We start from the raw sequence: 24,812 nt of genomic DNA, 5'->3' as shown, positions 1-24,812 counted from the left end.
GTATCACGGAGGCGCTCCGCACTGCTAAAGCTAACTCTCTCTCCTCTGCTCTCATCCTTCTAGACCTATCGGCTGCCTTCGATACTGTGAACCATCAGATCCTCCTCTCCACCCTCTCCGAGTTGGGCATCTCCGGCGCGGCCCACGCTTGGATTGCGTCCTACCTGACAGGTCGCTCCTACCAGGTGGCGTGGCGAGAATCTGTCTCCTCGCCACGCGCTCTCACCACTGGTGTCCCCCAGGGCTCTGTTCTAGGCCCTCTCCTATTCTCGCTATACACCAAGTCACTTGGCTCTGTCATAACCTCACATGGTCTCTCCTATCATTGCTATGCAGACGACACACAATTAATCTTCTCCTTTCCCCCTTCTGATGACCAGGTGGCGAATCGCATCTCTGCATGTCTGGCAGACATATCAGTGTGGATGACGGATCACCACCTCAAGCTGAACCTCGGCAAGACGGAGCTGCTCTTCCTCCCGGGGAAGGACTGCCTGTTCCATGATCTCGCCATCACGGTTGACAACTCCATTGTGTCCTCCTCCCAGAGTGCTAAGAACCTTGGCGTGATCCTGGACAACACCCTGTCGTTCTCAACTAACATCATGGCGGTGGCCCGTTCCTGTAGGTTCATGCTCTACAACATCCGCAGAGTACGACCCTGCCTCACACAGAGTACGACCCTGCCTCACACAGGTCCTAATCCAGGCACTTGTCATCTCCAGTCTGGATTACTGCAACTCGCTGTTGGCTGGGCTCCCTGCCTGTGCCATTAAACCCCTACAACTCATCCAGAACGCCACAGCCCGTCTGGTGTTCAACCTTCCCAAGTTCTCTCACATCACCCCGCTCCTCTGCTCTCTCCACTGGCTTCCAGTTGAAGCTCGCATCCGCTACAAGACCATGGTGCTTGCCTACGGAGCTGTGAGGGGAACGGCACCGCAGTACCTCCAGGCTCTGATCAAGCCCTACACCCAAACAAGGGCACTGCGTTCATCCACCTCTGGCCTGCTCGCCTCCCTACCACTGAGGAAGTACAGTTCCCGCTCAGCCCAGTCAAAACTGTTCGCTGCTCTGGCCCCCAATGGTGGAACAAACTCCCTCACGACGCCAGGACAGCGGAGTCAATCACCACCTTCCGGAGACACCTGAAACCCCACCTCTTCAAGGAATACCTAGGATAGGATAAGTAATCCTTCTCACCCCCCCCCTTAAATGATTTAGATGCACTATTGTAAAGTGGCTGTTCCACTGGATGTCAGAAGGTGAATTCACCAATTTGTAAGTCGCTCTGGATAAGAGCGTCTGCTAAATGACTTAAATGTAATGTTAAATGTAGAATAAGTCTCTAACGTAACAAAATGTGGGTCTGAATACTTTCCGAATGCATTGTATAGCTGTGTTAAAATGTAATCTACTCACATGTTCTTTGTAATGAGCACTTCTGGTGAGCTTTGATTGGAGGAGTTCTCAGACTTGGGGTCCTGAGAGGCATGGTCACTGTCAGGAGTCTTCTGTGTGCCAGGTAAACACTCCCTACCGCTGTGACTGCTGCTGAGTGGGGAGTGGACAGGGCGATAGATGGATACATGGACAGGGCGATAGGTGGATACAGGGACAGGACGATAAATGGATACAGTGCGATAGGTGGATACAGGGACAGGGCGATAGGTGGATACAGGGACAGGACGATAAATGGATACAGTGCGATAGATGGATACAGGGACAGGGACAGGGCGATAGATGGATACAGGGACAGGGCGATAGATGGATACAGTGCGATAGGTGGATACAGTGCGATAGGTGGATACAGGGACAGGGCGATAGGTGGATACAGGGACAGGGCGATAGGTGGATACAGGGACAGGACGATAAATGGATACAGTGCGATAGGTGGATACAGGGACAGTGCGATAGGTGGATACAGGGACAGGGCGATAGATGGATACAGGGACAGGGCGATAGATGGATACAGTGCGATAGGTGGATACAGACACAGGGCGATAGATGGATACAGGGACAGGGCGATAGATGGATACAGGGCGATAGATGGATACAGTGCGATAGGTGGATACAGGGCGATAGGTGGATACAGTGCGATAGATGGATACAGGGACAGGGCGATAGGTGGATACAGGGACAGGGCGATAGGTGGATACAGGGACAGGGCGATAGGTGGATACAGGGACAGGGCGATAGGTGGATACAGGGACAGGGCGATAGGTGGATACAGGGACAGGGCGATAGGTGGATACAGGGACAGGGCGATAGGTGGATACAGGGACAGGGGCGATAGGTGGATACAGGGACAGGGCGATAGGTGGATACAGGGCGATAGGTGGATACAGGGACAGATAGGTGGATACAGGGACAGGGCGATAGGTGGATACAGGGACAGGGCGATAGGTGGATACAGGGACAGGGCGATAGGTGGATACAGGGACAGGGCGATAGGTGGATACAGGGACAGGGCGATAGGTGGATACAGGGACAGGGCGATAGGTGGATACAGGGACAGGGCGATAGGTGGATACAGGGACAGGGCGATAGGTGGATACAGGGACAGGGCGATAGGTGGATACAGGGACAGGGCGATAGGTGGATACAGGGACGATAGGGGGATACAGGGACAGGGGCGATAGGTGGATACAGGGACAGGGCGATAGGTGGATACAGGGACAGGGCGATAGGTGGATACAGGGACAGGGCGATAGGTGGATACAGGGACAGGGCGATAGATGGATACAGGACAGGGCGATAGATGGATACAGGGACAGGGCGATAGGTGGATACAGGGACAGGGACATAGGTGGATACAGGGACAGGGCGATAGGTGGATACAGGGACAGGGCGATAGATGGATACAGGGACAGGGCGATAGATGGATACAGGGACAGGGCGATAGATGGATACAGGGACAGGGCGATAGATGGATACAGGGACAGGGCGATAGATGGATACAGGGACAGGGTGATAGATGGATACGATAGATGGATACAGGGACAGGGTGATAGATGGATACGATAGATGGATACAGGGACAGGGATAGATGGATACGATAGATGGATACAGGGACAGGGTGATAGATGGATACAGGGACAGGGTGATAGAAGGATACAGGGTGATAGATGGATACAGGGACAGGGCGATAGATGGATACAGGGACAGGGCGATAGATGGATACAGGGACAGGGCGATAGATGGATACAGGGACAGGGCGATAGATGGATACAGGGACAGGGCGATAGATGGATACAGGGACAGGGTGATAGATGGATACAGGGACAGGGTGATAGATGGATACAGGGACAGGGTGATAGATGGATACAGGGACAGGGTGATAGATGGATACAGGGACATGGTGATAGATGGATACAGGGACAGGGTGATAGATGGATACAGGGACAGGGTGATAGATGGATACAGGGACAGGGTGATAGATGGATACAGGGACAGGGTGATAGATGGATACAGGGACAGGGATACAGGGATAGATGGATACAGGGACAGTGATAGATGGATACAGGGACAGGGCGATAGATGGATACAGGGACAGGGCGATAGATGGATACAGGGACAGGGCGATAGATGGATACAGGGACAGGGCGATAGATGGATACAGGGACAGGGAGATAGATGGATACAGGGACAGGGTGATAGATGGATACAGGGACAGGGTGATAGATGGATACAGGGACAGGGTGATAGATGGATACAGGGACAGGGTGATAGATGGATACAGGGACAGGGTGATAGATGGATACAGGGACAGGGTGATAGATGGATACAGGGACAGGGTGATAGATGGATACAGGGACAGGGTGATAGATGGATACAGGGACAGGGTGATAGATGGATACAGGGACAGGGTGATAGATGGATACAGGGACAGGGTGATAGAAGGATACAGGGTGATAGATGGATACAGGGACAGGGTGATAGATGGATACAGGGACAGGGTGATAGATGGATACAGGGACAGGGTGATAGATGGATACAGGGACAGGGTGATAGATGGATACAGGGACAGGGCGATAGATGGATACAGGGACAGGGGGATAGATGGATACAGGGACAGGGTGATAGATGGATACAGGGACAGGGTGATAGATGGATACAGGGACAGGGTGATAGATGGATACAGGGACAGGGCGATAGATGGATACAGTGCGATAGATGGATACAGGGACAGGGTGATAGATGGATACAGGGACAGGGTGATAGATGGATACAGGGACAGGGTGATAGATGGATACAGGGAGATAGATGGATACAGGGACAGGGTGATAGATGGATACAGGGACAGGGTGATAGATGGATACAGGGACAGGGTGATAGATGGATACAGGGACAGGGTGATAGATGGATACAGGGACAGGGTGATAGATGGATACAGGGACAGGGTGATAGATGGATACAGGGACAGGGTGATAGATGGATACAGGGACAGGGTGATAGATGGATACAGGGACAGGGTGATAGATGGATACAGGGACAGGGTGATAGATGGATACAGGGACAGGGTGATAGATGGATACAGGGACAGGGTGATAGATGGATACAGGGACAGGGTGATAGATGGATACAGGGACAGGGTGATAGATGGATACAGGGACAGGGTGATAGATGGATACAGGGACAGGGTGATAGATGGATACAGGGACAGGGTGATAGATGGATACAGGGACAGGGTGATAGATGGATACAGGGACAGGGTGATAGATGGATACAGGGACAGGGTGATAGATGGATACAGGGACAGGGTGATAGATGGATACAGGGACAGGGTGATAGATGGATACAGGGACAGGGTGATAGATGGATACAGGGACAGGGTGATAGATGGATACAGGGACAGGGTGATAGATGGATACAGGGACAGGGTGATAGAAGGATACAGGGTGATAGAAGGATACAGGGTGATAGATGGATACAGGGACAGGGTGATAGATGGATACAGGGACAGGGTGATAGATGGATACAGGGACAGGGTGATAGATGGATACAGGGACAGGGTGATAGATGGATACAGGGACAGGGTGATAGATGGATACAGGGACAGGGTGATAGATGGATACAGGGACAGGGTGATAGATGGATACAGGGACAGGGTGATAGATGGATACAGGGACAGGGTGATAGATGGATACAGGGACAGGGTGATAGATGGATACAGGGACAGGGTGATAGATGGATACAGGGACAGGGTGATAGATGGATACAGGGACAGGGTGATAGATGGATACAGGGACAGGGTGATAGATGGATACAGGGACAGGGTGATAGATGGATACAGGGACAGGGTGATAGATGGATACAGGGACAGGGTGATAGATGGATACAGGGACAGGGTGATAGATGGATACAGGGACAGGGTGATAGATGGATACAGGGACAGGGTGATAGATGGATACAGGGACAGGGTGATAGATGGATACAGGGACAGGGTGATAGATGGATACAGGGACAGGGTGATAGATGGATACAGGGACAGGGTGATAGATGGATACAGGGACAGGGTGATAGAAGGATACAGGGTGATAGATGGATACAGGGACAGGGTGATAGATGGATACAGGGACAGGGTGATAGATGGATACAGGGACAGGGTGATAGATGGATACAGGGACAGGGTGATAGATGGATACAGGGACAGGGTGATAGATGGATACAGGGACAGGGTGATAGATGGATACAGGGACAGGGTGATAGATGGATACAGGGACAGGGTGATAGATGGATACAGGGACAGGGTGATAGATGGATACAGGGACAGGGTGATGGGTGATAGATGGATACAGGGACAGGGTGATAGATGGATACAGGGACAGGGTGATGGGTGATAGATGGATACAGGGACAGGGTGATAGATGGATACAGGGACAGGGTGATAGATGGATACAGGGACAGGGTGATAGATGGATACAGGGACAGGGTGATAGATGGATACAGGGTGATAGATGGATACAGGGACAGGGTGATAGATGGATACAGGGTGATAGATGGATACAGGGACAGGGTGATAGAAGGATACAGGGTGATAGATGGATACAGGGACAGGGTGATAGATGGATACAGGGACAGGGTGATAGATGGATACAGGGACAGGGTGATAGATGGATACAGGGACAGGGTGATAGATGGATACAGGGACAGGGTGATAGATGGATACAGGGACAGGGTGATAGATGGATACAGGGACATAGATGGATACAGGGACAGGGTGATAGATGGATACAGGGACAGGGTGATAGATGGATACAGGGACAGGGTGATAGATGGATACAGGGACAGGGTGATAGATGGATACAGGGACAGGGTGATAGATGGATACAGGGACAGGGTGATAGATGGATACAGGGACAGGGTGATAGATGGATACAGGGACAGGGTGATAGATGGATACAGGGACAGGGTGATAGATGGATACAGGGACAGGGTGATAGATGGATACAGGGACAGGGTGATAGATGGATACAGGGACAGGGTGATAGATGGATACAGGGACAGGGTGATACAGGGACAGGGTGATAGGGATACAGGGACAGGGTGATAGATGGATACAGGGACAGGGTGATAGATGGATACAGGGACAGGGTGATAGATGGATACAGGGACAGGGTGATAGATGGATACAGGGACAGGGTGATAGATGGATACAGGGACAGGGTGATAGATGGATACAGGGACAGGGTGATAGATGGATACAGGGACAGGGTGATAGATGGATACAGGGACAGGGCGATAGATGGATACAGGGACAGGGTGATAGATGGATACAGGGTGAATGATGGATACAGGGACAGGGGGTGATAGGTGGATACAGACAGGGTGATAGATGGATACAGGGACAGGGTGATAGATGGATACAGGGACAGGGCGATAGATGGATACAGGGTGATAGATGGATACAGGGACAGGGTGATAGATGGATACAGGGACAGGGTGATAGATGGATACAGGGACAGGGTGATAGATGGATACAGGGACAGGGTGATAGATGGATACAGGGACAGGGTGATAGATGGATACAGGGTGATAGATGGATACAGGGACAGGGTGATAGATGGATACAGGGTGATAGATGGATACAGGACAGGGTGATAGATGCAGGCACAGGATCAGGACATCAGACAGAAACACAGGATATTATAACTAACATATAATGGGTATCATAAGTATTAACCCCCCTTGGAGTTTTTCACATTTTGTTGCGTGACAAAGTGGGATTTAAATAGATTTCATTTAGATCTACACCAGATACTCCATAATGTCAAAGTGAAAAGAAATTATACATATTTTAACAAATTAATAAAAATATAATAACTAAAATGTAGATCAGGAGTAAAATCTGGCTCAACATAAGTTACATGGACTGAAATGTGTGAAAGCTAAACATGATTTTTTAATGACTACCCCTTCCTCTGTTCCCCATACATACAACATCTGTAAGGGTATTACATTTCAAGCACAGACTCAACTACAAAGACCATGGAGCTTTTCAAAAGCCTCAAAGAAGGGCAGTGATTGGTAGATAGATAACAATAACAAATCAGACATTGAATATCTCTTTTAGCATGGTCAAGTTAATAATTATGCTGTGGATGAAGTATTAAACCACCCAGACACAACAAAGATGCAATTGTCCTTCTGAACTGAGCTGCAGGACAGGAAGGAAACTGCTCAGGGATGTCACCATGAGGTCATTGGTGATTTTAAAACAGTTCAATGGCTGTGATAGGAGAAAACAGGATGGATTAACAACATCGTAGTCAAAATAATAATAAATATACAGAATAAAAAGGTACAAAAGTAATCCTGCAAAAAAACACGACAAAGGAATATTTTTTTGGCCTAAATGTTTGGGGCAAATCCAGCACAACACATCTCTGAGAAACTGCCTCCTTATTTTCAAGCATGGTGGTGGCTGCATCATGGTATGGGTATGCTTGACATCAGCAACGACTGCAGAGTTTTTCAGAATTAAAAAAAACAGGATGGAGCTAAGCACAGACAAAATCCTAGAGCAAAACATCCTTCAGTCTGATTTACACCACTGGGTAGAGGAATTTACCTTTAAACAATGGCCTACAACACAAGGCTAAATCTACTCTGGAGTTGCTTAGCAAGAAGACAGTGAATGTTCCTGTGGCCAAGTTATAATTGACTTAAATCTGCTTGAAAATCGATGGCAAGACATGAAAATTGCTGTCTATCCATGATCCCCAACACCTGACAGAGCTTGAAGAATATGTGAAAAAATAATGGCCAAATATTGCACAATCCAGGAGTGCAAAGCTCTTAGAGACTTACTCAAGAAAGTGTTTCTAACATGTATTGACTCAGGGAGGTAAATACTTATCTAAACAACGTATATTAGTGTTTTATTTTTCATAAATTAAAAACATTATGTAAAAACGTTATGATAGCATTTTTCTTCCACTTTGACATTATAAACCATTCCAAAAACATCAAAATTAAATTAATTTAAATCCCACATCTTAACGCAACAAAATGTGAAACAAAATGTGAATACTTATGATACCCACTGTATCAACATCATATACAAACATCTATCAACATCAATATTCATGTCTATGAACATTGACCCGTCCCTGCTATGTGACTCGGTCACACTTACATTTTCTGGTGGACTTCCTGGATATTCTCAATACCGATGGCACTGCTGCGTCTGGAGCTAAACGGACCAGACTTTTTCCTGGTTGGACTCTTCCCAGGGATGATCAGAGACTGACAGGACAAGATGAAAACAGCCAGTGAGCATCCATGACACCATATCTTTCACAATAACAGCCTATCAATAGCCAATAACATGGGATCTGTCTTTAATGCTGTGGTTATTGCATCGTTATGCTCTGTTCATTTGTTTCTAGTACGTTAGGTGTTATTACACAGTATGTCATCCCTTGTGTTTTACAAATGTCATGACTTTCCAGGTATTGTATCATTATTCACTGTAAATCGTGAGACAATTTAACCGTCTCTGCGGAAAGTACAAGATGTTCTATCTTGCATAAGAATGAATCATTTTTATCAGGCTACATACAGAGTAACCATTCTTATGCCTTGGAGTTGTGGCTAACAGAGATAAGAAAACATTAGAATATGCACTTAGAGGCTTAGCAACAAGCCCCAGTTCCACTCAGATTGGCTAGCGAGAGCAGAGCATGAGATGAAAGATGAGTTGTAGAGCTCCAGGGCTTACCACTAAAATGTGCTTTCTGACTGAACACTTTGTTCACTCAATCTCCCGTTGTAAGCTCTCAAAATAAGGACTTGAAAAATAGCTTGTGTCTAATGTGGGCTTCAAAGAGCTTGAGAAGAATCTATGTTCTCTAAACCATTAATATTCATAGTTTTAAACAAATGGAGAATTAGCTAAACAAGATTTGCATGTTGAGAGATATGCTTGTGGAGACTACAGAGGGTGAACACACAATACAATATAATAACAAAACAAGGAAATATGCAAAAAAAAGACCAGTTAAGTGACGGCTAAGGGCATTAAACGGACCACTTGTCTCTATGCACTTATAGGAAACGTTATTTGTGCTAGTGTTGTACCTACAGTGTATCTGATGTCATATGGATCAAAGGCTAGTGTACCGTGTGTTATGTAGTTCAAACAGTTGAGAGAGGAAAGTCATTTCACAAGCCTCAATAATACCATAGCTTTAAAAATAGGTGTATAATATTGTATAGATGCAATCTCCTGCTAAGAAATTGACATATTTCATATTAGGAGTCATCCTTTTGCATTTCTGGAGGGGTTGCCCTGGAATCCTAAAGTTGTGGTTCACTGACCAACCACAGGAAAAGTGTTTGTTAGGATGCAGTGTAGTCATGCTGAGAAATAAGACACAGAGAAGAAGAGTAGGAAGGAGGGAGTAGTTAGAATTAGATATGAACCTCTTCTACTGTTCCTATCCCTATGGCACTGCCTCGACGTCCATGTTTACTGGGACTTTTCCCTGGGACAAGCAATGACTGAGTCATACAGAGAGAGAGAGTGAGAGAGAGAAAAACACCATGAGATTAATTACATGCAGCAAGTTACTGTTTGTTAATAAAACAAAATACATTAAAGCATGTGTTATATCTGAACTTTACAAATAAAAGCACAGTTTTAAAATATAGAGAGAGTGAGGCTTTGGGCACCACGGGTGTGACACAGACAGTGAAATAGGGAGACACACTTTAGCAGAGAGAAAAAAATGGCCCACAGAATTGGGCCTGTAAAGAAGAGGATGATGGAGTCATGGAGAAGAAAGAGGAAGAGTAGAAAACAAGTACACATACATATGTTACAGCGTTGGAGAGCGCAGCAGGCAAGGTCACAGACAAGAAGAAAGCCTCCAGTAGAGTCACATAGAGGTTAGTTACAAATACTTTTCAAAGCACTTATTTGTTTGTTTCATCAATATGTTTTCTTTGAGTCTTGTCTATGTATGTGGCATCTTAGACAAAGGGGATGACTTAATAGAGAAAGATCTTGTGACTTCCCAAATTAGGTTCCTCTCAGATTTGATATAAATGTATATCATAAGTTTCATCAAAAATGTTAGTGGTATAATAGATCCCAAACATAGAGGAAACATTCAAACAGTCATGAGCCACACTTGTATCACTTAGAAGGGCAACTCTTCTGCCACTGGAGTGTCAGACATATCATTCCATCTGTCAGACAAATGGCAAAAACATGCTCGCCATGTACGCACTACGCACTCCCCTTGAACTCTTGAACTAACAAGCTTGTTCTTGATATAAACATCACAAAGCAAACATAAAGCAGGAGCAGGAGCTGGCATGTACACAGAGCATACAGTGCAAGGACCCATTCTGATGCAGTGCATTTGCATGGAATTTTTATCATGAAAACAATATTAAATTGTATTCAATGTTAAAAACACATTTGATCTAAAGAGATGACTCAGCTCATCCACTATATAAAGGCAAGGGTAGTGACAGTCTAGTAATTCTAGATGTGTGAGTGTCCAAGTCTAATCATGTGCAAGACTATTGTGCAAAAGCTCAGACACACCGGTAGGATTGTCAAATGTTTGCCTGCCGACAGTATTTAGCACCTCTGAACAGTGTTGGCAGTCAATCTCTTTTGTTTACACAGCCGAACCAGAAGGTGGCAGTAGCATTTTTTTGCCAATGCAGGTGTGTAATACTTATGGTCTAGATTCCAAGCTATCTGCGCTAATGTTTCTATTTTTATAGAAAGCCCTTGTTGATGCTAGACAGATGGCCAAAGCTAGATAACTACCAAGCAAGATGACGAATAAACATAATCCCATACTGCCTGTGCCAGCCCATAGCCAAATGTTTAGCTAGCTAACTAACTTTAGCATGTTCGCTAGCTAGCGCAACATAGCTGATGTAAACTAGCTAATCGACTGTGACTTAAATATAATGTCAATACTAGCTACTGGTTAGCTAGCTTGGAGGAAGTATTTAGTGTTGTGTGCTTAGCTAACTACCATCCCATAGCCTACATTGCTATGAAGTATGTCTGGCTCATCCGTGGATGTACAGAGAAAAGGCCCTCTGTTTTAATTTATGTTTGTTGGCTCCCGCATGTTGGAGTTCGTGCTCTCTGATTGGCTCAAAGCAAAGTTGTTGGCCACTGATTCTACATTGCGATTCTACAAGTAGAAGCGGTAGGTTCGTCACTACTATGTCGGCACGCAGTAGGTAACGCTTTTGTTCTAGCAAGAGAAGGAACAGCCTTCCACTGTGATAAGTACCTATCAGCAGTGAGATTCTCTGTGTGTTTCATGCTTTAGAAGTTAGTGAGTTGAGTTAGGCATGCATGTGAGTGGGCTGGGCTCTATCAAGGGTTTCTCAGGGAAGGGAGAGGGAGCATCGCTCCCCTCACTCTGGAAGGGTGAAACAGAGAAGGAAATGTATGTCAAATGTATGTCACAAACACATGGTAGCATGCTGCAGACAGAACACAACATCACATAAAGCTTGACATTAAGAAGCTGATGTGCCATTTGACAGAGCAGCAGAGCACAGAGACAAGGATGTTCCCCAGACAGACTAATGGTGACTGATCAAGCAGTTGATGCCAGTGTCCTGTATTATAGATAAGGACATTCTTGGAACCCCCCAGACAGACAACAGCCCGTACAACCAAGGGGAACAACAGAGAAATAGTGGCGTGTAAAGAACTGTGTCACTATAAGATGGAAATTATCCTCTATTTGTAATTCATTTGAATTATGAAACTAAAACAGTTTTATGAGGGTGTTCCGTTTTAGTACTGTTACATATTCAGGAACAAGTGATCATATGTAAAAACACATTAGTCAGTGCATACTAAGCTTATTGCCCCAAGCCTTTTCCCAGCCGTGCTGGGTTACCTTAAAGGTTTCAAAGAAGCCCCCTCCTCCTCCGGACCCGTTCTCCATCTTGTCCTCATCTCTTCCCAGACCCATCATGGCCTGGCTGTTGATGTGCAAGTCCTCATACAATGTCTCCAGTAAGGCTGACCGTGTACGCTCCTGGTAACACAAACAGGTGACAGTTAATATGTAATGATAGGCTGGCAATACTGTCTACCAAGGATGCTGGCCTATGTCCCTTAGTTGGCTCCTGAAAACAATGACAGAGATCCTTTGAATAACTCACCTTCAGTTTGGCAAATTTCTCAGCTTTATAGCAGGCATACTCAGCATTGATGAGCTTCGTGAAGAGGAACTCCTGGAATTCTGGACCCTGGGATAAAAGAGAACTGGACTGAGTGACACAAAAGAAGGAGGAGAGAGAAAACACAAGCTGACCGGTGTTTTAAGGAGTTGGGATTGTAGTTTTGCCAACTTACTTTTCTAAAGACAGCCGGGTCTGGCAGGGGTGGTCCAAAGAAAGGTACGTCATTTCTCGCCGTCACTGACACCTAACAGGTGACAATCACACTGGCCATGAATGATCAATGGTCACAGTATTGTATGTTTGGTATGATGTTGGTTGGCTAGTTTAGTGAAAATCAAGGAGTGCTTTAGCACCTTGTACAGTACATCACCAGTGCAGGCGTTCTCCACCTGCACCACTACGTAGGAATGGAGGAAGTTGGAGGCAATCATATCTGGTACGAACGGAGTGCTTTCCTCCTGGAACACTATGGCCACAATGTCATTCCCTATGTGCCTCTTCCTCTGCAACTGCAACACAGAACAGCACGTAAAGCAAAGCTGTATTGAACATTCATGTCACATGGAAATGCTTTCAAGAACAGTAATGAATTTGTCTGTCATGTATTGCTTGAGTAGGAGTAATGCGAGTTTTTTATTAACTTTCAAACTACTGAATGTTGCAAATGCCTTTCTCTACCACTCTGGGGAGGCCCTTGTCTCTCCCCCTCTCTCCCTGTTTGTCTTGGCAGGTTTCTGTCTGTCCACAGATGAGCCAGGATAAACCAACACCAGTTGGAGGGTTGCTGCTCCACCATATCAACCTAGACAACAGCTCTGATTGACTTAACTCTCAGGGAAACCAATCAGCTGCTCCCACTGCAGCTGTGGGCTCTGATTACACGTTGTGTGTTCGTCCTGATAACTTATGGTGTGTGTTCGTCTAGATAGGCTTAAGACATTCTTCTGATAAGGTGTCTGTCTGTGTTTGTGTTGGGACAGTTTCCCTGATGAGTGAAGACTGAGGAAGTTTACACTGTAAGACATTATACAGTAGTGCTCCACTGAAGACTGCACTGAAAGAGAAAGATACTGTTTCTAAAGAAAACATACAATATACATAAGCTTTATGGATGCTTCCAGAATGTTCCCAATCATATGGATACCAATACTCATGTCATACCAATACACAACGTTCTACTCATTTAGAACATGATCCATAACATAATAAACAGTGTGATGATGACAGTCTGCATCAGTAGGAGGAGATCAGAGGGGTTTGTAATAGTACCTGTTGTGTGTCCCCCTCAGTGTAAGGCAGCTTGGTGGACACATGAAACATGACCTCCTTGTTGCGGTAGTTGTGGTAGACAGACTCAGATCCTGTCTGCCCGTGGGTCACATCCAACCCACCACGAAACCTAGACAGATAGGACCATTCAGTGAAACCCTCTATCTATTTCCAACACACTGTTCAAGACACAATCAATTGCACAATTGTGGTTGTTGTTATTGAATGTACACTACCGTTCAAAAGTTTGGGGTCACTTAGAAATGTCCTTGTTTTTGAAAGAAAAGCAATGTTTTTGTCCATTAAAATAACAACAAATTGATAAAAAAATACAGTGTAGACATTGTTAATGTTGTAAATGACTATTGTAGCTGGAAATGGCTGATTTTTAATCAGTGTCTAGTTTGAGAAACAGACCACTCACAAGTCCTCAACTGTCAGCTTCATTATATAGTACCCGCAAAAAAAAACAGTCTCAACGTCAACAGTGAAGAGGCAACTGGCCTTCTAGGCAGATTTCCTCTGTCCAATGTCTGTGTTCTTTTGCCCATCTTAATCTTTTTGAGACTGGTGTTTTGCGGGTTCTATTTAATGAAGCTGCCTGTTGAGGACTTGTGAGGCATTTGTTTCTCAAACTAGACACTCTAATGTACTTGTCCTCCTGCTCAGTTGTGCACCGGAGCCTCGCACTCCTCTTTCTATTCTGGTTAGAGCCAGTTTGCGCTGTTCTATGAAGGGAGTAGTACACAGCGTTGAACGAGATCTTCAGTTTCTTGTCAAGTTCTCGCATGGAATAGCCTTTGTTTCTCAGAACAAGAATAGGCTGATGAGTTTCAGAAGAAACTTCTTTGTTTCTGGCCGTTTTGAGCCTGTAATCGAACCCACAAATGCTGATGCTCCAGGAACTCAACTAGTCTAAAGAAGGCCAGTTTTATTGCTTCTTCAATCAGCACAACTGTTTTCAGCTGTGCTAACATAATTGCAAAAGGGTTTTCTAATGATCAATTAGCCTTTTAAAATGATAAACTTGGATTAGATAACACAACGTGCCATTGGAACACAGGACTGATGGTTGCTGATAATGGGCCCCTGTACGCCTATGTAGATATTCCATTAAAAATCTGCCATTTCAAGCTACAATAGTCATTTGCAACATTAAGAATGTCTACACTGTATTTCTGATCAATTTGATGTTATTTTACTGGAACTTTTATTAGCTTTTCTTTCAAAAACAAGGACATTTCTTAGTGACCCCAAACTTCTGAACGGTAGTGTATATTAGAAAGTTGTGGTGAAGTTCTTACCCTTTGAAGTCATGCAGCTCGACCTTCTCCCCCAGAAACTCTAGGAATTCAACAAAGGCAGGACTCTCAACACTGTTCCCAAACAGCTCTTCTTCTGATGTCTGCAAACCAGGAGTTTATATAGGCTAACAGCAGTCAGAAACAGAAAACAATACCACTGACCAAAGCACTATGAGGATTAAACAACTTATTGTATATGAAGCTCTCATGATAACATACTTAAGATTTACGCTATATTGTGAATAGAATAGAACTATAATAACTATAATAATAATAATAATAATGAGTCAACTATAATAATGAGTGAGGAACAATAACACTTTGATCACATAAAACCTCTCTTTGTGTGTGTCTGTGTGTGTGTGCGTGTGTGTGCGAGTGTGTGTGTATCCAGTCCTCAGTGTCTCTCCTGTATGTTAATGTCTCTCTGGGTGCTGAGAAGAAGAGGAGAGGGTTCTTGAGGCCCCTGAAGCCCCTGTGAGGTCGAGCCTCTGCTGAGTGTGGCCCTTTCCTTTAGAGTTTAAAGATCAAGGATGTGGAGCTCCACCCCCTAGGCTCCATCAGAGGATACAATGACCCTCTACTGAGGCTATGCTGAGGCTTCTCCAGCTTCTCTGGCTCAGTGCCGTAAATAATAGGGTTGTTATTGTAATGAGAAGGAATATTGAAGAGAAACATATGGTTGGCTTAGGCTTAGAGAGACTATTAATGTGATGGGGAGGAGGATAAGCATATTGTGCATTTTCTTATGAGATTTGCAAGAGATGGTACTCATGTTAATGCACTCAGGTCAGCTCTTATTCAGTACATTCACTTTTCCATTCTAGTCATTTATCTGATGCTCCAGATCGACAGATCTTAAGATGGTTAGGTGGGACAACCACATATCACAGTCATAGTAAGTACATGTTTCCTCATTAAAGTAGCTATCAGCTGAGTCAGTGCTGGTAGGAAAAGTCAAGTGCTCGTTCATTTATTCATCTTTTTTGTTGTTCAATGTGGGGGTCTGGGGGGGATTTGAAGAGTTTGGCATTATGATGATGATTTGATTCCCAATCGTTTTAACTGATCTTAATGTATCTCCAAGGCTCACCTGTCCAAATTTCTGGTAGATAACTCCGAACTTGAAGTTGTTGCTTATAATGTGTTCATCAAAATTAACAATGAGTCTTGAAGCCTGTTTAGAGATCACAAATTGAACGAATAGTCAGGAGTACGACATTTGTATTATCCATGTAAAAAAACATATTTCTGTGGTTAATTATCTGAGCACACTTCAAAACCTAATGCTTACTTTTGGGTAGAGGACAGGGTAAAAACGATCCACATTCACCTCTTCACAGACAAGCTAAGGGTCAAAAATAAAAACATAGAAATAACTGCGCTGAGATCAAATGAATGTAATCACGGTACAATTATGACACTTTTCAACATCTTTTCCACAAACAGTATGTGTTGATATTCATCCCCAACCATGATCTCACCTTGGCCATCTGCACCACGTTAGGGAACTCTGTGAGACAGGATATGGGGATCACATCATGGTATGTCTCCAGTTTGGTCCTGGTAGTTTAGACAACCACAACAACATGTTCTCGTCATGATCATAGTTATGCTTCTTAGAAGCTGTCAGTCTGTCACATGGGCTGGGCATCTGGAATGGATCATCTACCCACTGTAACTAACCCAGCCCTGGCCCTGGTCCCTACATCCGCATCCCTCTACCCTCCACCCACACACTGCCTAAATCTGTCACATCATGCAGATATGACAGTGTGCTGTTTACACTCTCCCTGGCTTTATGACTCCTATGAGGATGGGATTATCACCACAATAGGGAATGATTCATAAACACATAAATCTGTTTTTTTTAGCAACTTTCCATTGATTACAACAGTTACAACTGTGCATTTTGCATTACTCAGTTGCACAGACACAGAATGATGTGAACAATACCAGTATGTTTACAGTTTAGTACTGTATGTACTGTATGTATCTACAGCATTCAGATAAAGGAGAACGTGGGGATGAAAGAGGAGGAAGGGAAAGGGATGAGAGCCAGCAGAGAGGAGGTGATGGAGGAGGCTACGGGTGTTTAACCTGAGCATGAGGTGGAGGTCTTCCTGGTGTCCGATCTCGTCATACTTCATGGACAACACCAGATGTCCCAGAGTTCCGTCCACTGAGTAGTAATTCAAGTGCTCCTGGGGACACAGCACAAGGACAGAGTTTAGCTGAAGAATACATTTTCTGTCTTTCATACACAGACACACACCAACCCAAACACATTTCAATGAGTTAATGAACTATGTCTCAACTGTATGTGCTAACCAACTGTTGTCATTCCATTCAGGTCTCTGCTCTCCTCTATGGGCACATTAGATTAGTTCATATTACTCTGACTGGTGTGAAACATGTGGCAAAGCCTAATGCCTCTTCATTACCACCCGTCTCTGAAGTGCCACCCGACACGTAGAGTAGCTCTTATTAGGTTACCCAGCTGGGATTGTTCTAACACTCATTCACTTTCATTACCATAATGAATAGGAATCTATGTGAGTTATGGTGTCTTCATACTAGTTGTATGCCCTTTGGGCTGCAATATGTTGTATGAATAGAAGGTACTTAACAAATGTTTCATACACATGTAGCCTCATTATTCTACAGACAGTGTTTGTTTTGTCTTGTGTTTTAAAGGCAGTTGGAAAAATATGTGATGGAAGGAGAGGAGGAGACAAACTGCAAAAAGGATGAACCGGGAATCGAACCCCAGTCTCCTGCAGTACAACCACTCAGCCAAACTCCAACACAACAGTCCCAGTGTTCAGCCTCACCTTGCCCAGAAAGTGCTTCCTGTACATCTTGGCGGTGGAGTTACTCTCCAGCTTGTGTGTGGTGGGGGACAGAGGCTGGATCTGGTCTGGCTCAGCACTGTCACCAAGCTCATGGTTGTTGCCCTCGATCCAGTAACCCCCAAACTGAGGCAGTAGAATCAGTGGGAACCCACTCTTTCTCCCCAGCACCTGGTTCACAACACAAAGTAGAAGACACGAGGTTGGAGGGTCATTTTTCCCCCCAGGAAATGTGATAGTGATTTTCAATGAATACTGAAATATCAACCATGAAGCACAAATTGCCAACATCCATGTTACTGGTGAAATGACTGCATTGAAGTTGAGTCTCTGTATGTACCTCATGGACACTGGGGTAAGGAATGTAGTCCTCTTCAGTCTGCAAAGACAACAATACAGACATCAATTATTCATCTGTCTCAGTAAGAGTCAGTGGTGCTCTACAACTGATTTAAATGATGCTACTGATTTAAAGTGATGCTTTTATTACCATGAAATCCAGCCAAAGTGCCTGTCTGTTTAACGCATAAACAGACAATCATGCTGCATGGTTGATGTTTATATTACTCTGTAACAATAATTGTATTCTAACCTTGTTAGTCTATACATTAGTTGGTAGGGAGGGCTGCTGGATTCGAGCATACCCATTGGGCACAGATGTCAATTCAACGTTGGTTCAACGTAATTCAATTTAATTTAATTGACGTGAATCAACGTTGATTCAACCAGTTTGTGCCCAGTATGTGCCCACTGAGTGAATACAATTCGACAGTCAGTAGTCAGATACAGAGAGATATGAGGAGTAGTGACACAACGGGTGTATTGTGAGAGAGAGAGGTCAGGAGACCCAGCGAGAGCGTACTTTGAGTGGGGGAGGAAAGGTGTATCGCTGCTCCTCCATTCTGTTGCCCTGAGAGAGAAACACACACACACACAGAGAGAGAGAGAAACACACAGAGAGAGAGAGAGAGAGAGAGAGAGAAACACACACAGAGAGAGAGAGAAACACACACACAGAGAGAGAGAGAGAGAAACACACACAGAGAGAGAGAGAGAGAGAGAGAGAGAGAGAGAAAACACACACAGAGAGAGAGAAACACACACACACAGAGAGAGAGAGAGAGGGAGAAACACACAGAGAGGGAGAGAGAGAGAGAGAGAAACACACAGAGAGAGAGAGAGAGAGAGAGAGAGAGAAACACACAGAGAGTGTGAGAGAGAGAGAGAGAGAGAGAGAGAAACACAGAGAGTGTGAGAGAGAGAGAGAGAGAGAGAGAGAAACACACAGAGAGAGAGAGAGAGAAACACACAGAGAGTGAGAGAGAGAGAGAGAGAGAGAGAGAGAGAGAGAAACACACAGAGAGTGAGAGAGAGAGAGAGAGAACACAGAGAGAGAGAGAGAGAGAGAGAAGAAGAAGAAGATAATTGTCACACGCTGGTTACACATGACAGATGATGTTCCATTCCAAACCCAGGTCATTGGAGGTCCGGAGATGTTCATCATCATCACTGATTCACAGCCGTGTCGTACGTCTTATCTGACACATTAGTTACATTTCAATTCACAGTTTTAGAGGAAGTAACAAAGTACAGGGAGGACTAATCATATTATCAACAGACAAAGAGGTTACAAAGCCATCCATGTGTTTATACAGATAGCAGAAGAGCAAAGGGATGCAGAGTGGGGAGTTGGAGAGAGATGGGTATCAGCCATGGAAGCAGTAGTAACACCTTTGGGGCTGTGTCACACAGACTTGGCATACGAACAGTACGTGGCCTGAAATTCCCACACTGTCCCTCAGTCCATGAGTCTGCACAGATACTGGCTACAGACCTATGGGTAAAGGGCTGTGAGTCTGTCTGATATGATGGAGCAGATAGTTGCTGCTGTGAGTTTGATGTCTTGATATGCGATCTGTTATTGAGGAGAAGCGGAATCCTTGGGGCATCTGATATACAAACTGACGAGGAATCTTCTGTTCAAAGAAATTATTTTATACATAACTATGTCAACATACATACAGAATAAAAACACAAGCCCATATATAATATCTCCAAGCCCAAATATGATGTATATGTTCATGAATAATAATCCTTAAGAAATACATTAGAAATAGTGAAGTAATACAATCTCCATACAGACTTTGTATTACAGCTCTTACAATAACGTCATATGTTTCTTTATATGACACTGTAATAAAAATGTACGTTCAGACAGTGTAAAAAGCACACCCTGTTCACCAATGTACTGTATCAAACACGGTCTTGCCTTATGATAAGTAGTAAACTGCTATAATGTTAACCTGTATTCCTCTAGTTTGTGCATGGAGGCTGGCTACAGTTTTCAAAGGCTAGGGGACAGGGGGTTATTAGAGGCTCTCTGAAGTTAGGTAATTAGCTGAGGGTCTGGAATAAGCATCAGGAGAGGGGCTGTCCAGAGTCAGGCACACTGCTCGTGTCCAGACATCTCCTCTCCAACACTGTCTGTCCCAGCTCTGCTAACCTCCAGTACAGAGAACAGGTAAGACAAGCCGTTGTTACAGGAGAGCAGAGCCAGAAAAGCAGAGTTTACAGTAAAAGGGACTAACTCACTGGTTAGTGTACATTGCCTAGCTTAGAAACATGAGTTAATAAAGGAACAGCAAGAGATCCAAAATACATTACCTGCATCTTCTCAATCATTTCAAATAAATCTGTGGTCTGTAGAGAGGAGAATGAGATGAAGTGGAAATGAAACTCGATTCAGTATTTTATCAGCGTTAGCGTGGGATGTGTTCCCATTGTACTACAAACTGAGTCTTAGGACTGACTGTGTGAACTTTCTACTATAAAATATTATTTCATAGAACCATCACATAATGAATTTGTTACACATTAGTTCTCCATGGCATTGCACATCTGGCCCTGCGGAAACACACACTCATTGTTTTCTTCCCCTCAGAAGTGAGATGAATCTTTCAGTGGAATAATCCTTTAAAAAAAAGACTGTTTACATCTCCGAGAGCAACAGATACATAAATCACCAGTGTGATAAACATAAACTGATACAGTATATTGAAGGGCCTGGCGTGTGAGCCTGAATGGAGATACACGTCCCATCTCACAGAGAGTCTTGTCTGAGCCACAGCTCTCTTCCCTTTGATGATACTGTTCCATGACAATAGCAACAACAAAATGATAGTATGTCAGCATGTCTGAGTCTTGTTGGGTTGTAAATCTATATGCTAGGAGATGGTCTGCATCATGCTCAGTCTAGGCAGGTTGCCAGCACACGATTCATCAACATCAAGATGGAAAATGCTGTATCTTCCATGCAGCATCAAGTACGATGCAGTGACATGTTATGTAGGACTATAACATCCTAAAGTCATTTTGGCATCGTCCATTTCAGAGTTTCAACACTTTACTGGACTTTTTAACAGATTTCATCTGTGTGAACTAATCCGCCCCTCCCTGGTTGAAGTGGACCCTGTTTCATAGTCAACACACCAAAGTAAAGAATGCTTCAACATGTAATATTATTCCCTCACCCTTTCACATGCTGAGAAGTTGATTAGGGTTGGTACTCAGTATCTTAACAGACCTCAGTCTGGATAACACAAAAGTATGAGAATTACGGCCTCAAAAGATGTCAGAATCCAAAAGGCACACTCACTCAAGGCTGACATGACCAACCAATTTGTGTACAGTACTATATGATCTGAGTGTCCAGAGTGAGTATGAGTCCTCCGCCATATGCAAACAGTAGAAACTAGTACTAACCCTAAAGATAAATATCACTGTCCTGGAAAACACAGTTGAAAACGATGACACTGTCAAAACATTATGGTCAGCTGAAATATTCAGAGACATGACATCCTCATTGTCTACATACAGAACAGTCAACTGTCAGAAACACAACTGGAATATGTATACATTATAGGATTTTTAAAGGCACAAAGACATTTACAGTATATTGCCTTTACCACTAAATGAACAAGGAACAATCAACATGGTAGTATTCCATAATACTGACCGGGATTTGAACCGGCAATAACCCAAGCTTTTCATCTAAAAAAAAGTTCAGTGAATGGGCTCTTTGAATTAAATCTACAAACAACGGTCCTCGTCTTCTTGAAGCCTGGTTTGTTGTGATGTTGTAATGTAGGCCTATTGTACTTTTATAATAATATGAGAGGGTTAAATCATTCATTTTTGATATGCTAACTTTACTTGATGAAGACATTTTGTTAGCAGTAACTCTGTGCTTTTGTCTTGAAGCTAAAATGTATTGAGTGTAGCCTACAGACAAGAAAAAATTACTTTAATTGTCCACACATGCTTGTGAATTGTTATTATTCAACAGTGTAATATGGTTCTGTTCCAATAATTAATAGTATAGTCCTAATGCTATGCTTAGCTTCCTGTCTAGTGGCTACTGTGACATTTAAGATACTTTTGAGCTGTGAAGCAAGAACGTCAACCGAAATCTCTCTCAGCTCGTGACATTCCCGTCACTAATGTGATTTGAAAAGTGTATGTACATATTATGTAAATTGACATTTCAACCTGATAACTCTCTTCGGTGAGAATAAGCCCTTTATTCTTACTCTAGTCCTAATACTTCAGACAATCAAAAGAAGAGATCTCTGTCAGAGGTGTGACTAATCTACCCAAGTACTTACTTCGCTGTGTCTCCTCCACGGTCCCACTGTCACCAGTGGAGCATTGAGATGAATCTGACTTTTAGACATTTTCAAAGTAGACTTTTCTTCCAAGGAAAAATCCTGCAGCTGAAAAATGATTCAGAGTCCCTGGTTTGTGAGTTCAACTGTTAAGTTCCAGGATTAGAAGAACACATTGCCTGATGCGTCTTTGTCCAGCCCCAGAGACATGCCTATATTCCACTGTGGTACTGCAGAGTTCCTCACCCACAGCACAGTGACTCCCCAAACGACTACAGCCATGACCAAGAGTCACAGAGGCAGAGGTGGTGACAGACTCAAGGAATCCTCAACTGCATGTTTGTATAATGAGTATGTCCGCAGGTGTGTGTGTCGTAGGTTGTTCAGCGATCCTCAGTTAAAAATGGTGTCTTTTTACGCTATCTTTGTCTCTCTGTCACTATCTAGGAAGTAGAAAGGGAGGTAATGCATTCCCGAAAGAGCACTGTGTGTACAACACTCCTCCTCTCTCTCTGTGTGTGTCTGGCAGATGGCCAGAGGTGGAGCATGGTCCTACTCCTCAGGCCGTGATGTACTTTACAGCTCAGACAAGTCCCTGCAGCACCCGCCTACCCACACTGGAGCTAGGGTAGTTGTGGGCGCTGCTTCACTTTATAGAGACAATGTTTTGGGCTCATATAGCTAGGAATAACTTTATTGTAATACAATTGTAGGCGTACATCAACTGCCATCATTTCAATGAAATTCTTTTCACTTTTTTGGGCTGCTCATTATAGCAAAGCTGGATCAAAGAGAAAGGGAATAGAATAGAGAAATAATACTATAAGATCTCATCCCACATATGGCATACTTCCACTAAGGACTTACCCCAGTATTTTACCCAAATGGCTCAGACTTTTGTGTTTCCACCTCCACGGCCTGGCTCCAGTATCTCTCTGGGTCATGACCTCAGTGGACCTGCTCTCCAAGGCCCTGGACACTGGTACTTTTCAGCTGTCATTTACATAACAATGGCTAACTGGGTACATGGGTTAACACCTCCCACCATTAACACATCACAAAAAACTATCTTGATGATGCAGAGGTTGTTGATACTGCTCTTTACAAGTCCTCCATATCAGCCCAGTTCCCTAAAAATAATACTAGAGCTGATATTAACATAATGACTGGTGACACACTGATGCTACACTGGAAAACACACAATAGTTTAACACAGGAAGCAGAGCAATACCAGCCAGCCGGTCTGAGAGGTGGCCCACAGGGAACACCACGTCACTTCAACGAGGATAATTGGGTAATAATTGGTTGAGACATTGATCAATGAGATTACCACCTATATTCAGCCACTCAAAAAGACAGCCAAAAGTTAGCTGAATGTTCAGTGTGTTATCACTATGTTTTCAACCATCTGAAAGCACAATAAAATTCCAATTGAAAAACAATGTCAGATTTTTTTGTCACCCAAATGACTCACTGTGCTTTCAACCATTGAAAAGCACAGCAAAGTTCAAATTGTAATATAATGTTAGATATTTAGCTTATTTATATTTGACTGAATAATGTGCTATCCACTGTACTTCAATCAGTTTGTGCCTAGTGGGGGAGGAGTGAACAGCAGTGTGGAATCTGCCTGGCTCAGCCTCAGTTATAATGCCCTGTATGCAGGCCTAGTGCAGGTGTCAGAGCTGGGACCTCTCCTTAGAAAAGACCAATAGGCCTAACATTAGTATAAGGAGCAATAACTCCTCTCTACCAGACCTGTTTGTCAGCTGGTACTCCACCCACCCATCGTCTGTCTTTCTGAGCTACTCGTTAAAACTTTGGAGAGAAGTAACTCTATCTGTGCATACAGTACATCAGCTGGGTCCAGACTCCTGGACACTACATAATAGATTACATAATACACAACATAATAAAATACATAATAAAATGCACTATATAATACATAATAAACTACATAATACCACACATGATAAAATACATAATAAACTACATAATACACTACATAACACTACATAATACACTACATAATACAATAC

General features: G+C 44.0%; 1 protein-coding gene across 10 annotated transcripts in view; it reads right to left on the bottom strand.

Moving 5' to 3' along the window:
* LOC135504233 (rap1 GTPase-activating protein 1-like) overlaps positions 1 to 24,812 on the bottom strand; it is a 102,301-nt gene that overhangs the window by 13,129 nt on the left and 64,360 nt on the right. For 5 of the 10 annotated variants that reach the window (XR_010450108.1, XM_064922607.1, XM_064922609.1 and 2 more), the window contains 17 exons: positions 20,774 to 20,809; positions 18,972 to 19,019; positions 18,450 to 18,488; positions 18,092 to 18,280; positions 17,358 to 17,461; positions 16,742 to 16,820; positions 16,552 to 16,605; positions 16,351 to 16,434; positions 15,258 to 15,358; positions 13,954 to 14,083; positions 13,038 to 13,193; positions 12,857 to 12,928; positions 12,664 to 12,750; positions 12,396 to 12,536; positions 9,931 to 10,008; positions 8,642 to 8,751; positions 1,423 to 1,554 (listed from right to left, as the gene is read on the bottom strand). Coding sequence is in view for 9 of the 10 variants with exons in the window: in XM_064922607.1 (XP_064778679.1) it covers positions 1,423 to 1,554; positions 8,642 to 8,751; positions 9,931 to 10,008; positions 12,396 to 12,536; positions 12,664 to 12,750; positions 12,857 to 12,928; positions 13,038 to 13,193; positions 13,954 to 14,083; positions 15,258 to 15,358; positions 16,351 to 16,434; positions 16,552 to 16,605; positions 16,742 to 16,820; positions 17,358 to 17,461; positions 18,092 to 18,280; positions 18,450 to 18,488; positions 18,972 to 19,019; positions 20,774 to 20,809 (1,640 nt within the window). In the remaining variant the exon portion in view is untranslated. Of the gene's footprint in view, positions 1 to 1,422; positions 1,555 to 8,641; positions 8,752 to 9,930; positions 10,009 to 12,395; positions 12,537 to 12,663; positions 12,751 to 12,856; positions 12,929 to 13,037; positions 13,194 to 13,953; positions 14,084 to 15,257; positions 15,359 to 16,350; positions 16,435 to 16,551; positions 16,606 to 16,741; positions 16,821 to 17,357; positions 17,462 to 18,091; positions 18,281 to 18,449; positions 18,489 to 18,971; positions 19,020 to 20,773; positions 20,810 to 22,773 lie in introns of all 10 variants that reach the window. The other 5 variants (XM_064922614.1, XM_064922615.1, XM_064922608.1 and 2 more) reach the window with 5 other exon arrangements.

This window comes from Oncorhynchus masou, chromosome 18 (genome assembly GCF_036934945.1).
Source record: "Oncorhynchus masou masou isolate Uvic2021 chromosome 18, UVic_Omas_1.1, whole genome shotgun sequence".
Taxonomy (NCBI): Eukaryota; Metazoa; Chordata; class Actinopteri; order Salmoniformes; family Salmonidae; genus Oncorhynchus; species Oncorhynchus masou.
Note: the sequence above shows the minus strand (reverse complement) of the source record. Positions and strands in the feature narration are given on the sequence as shown.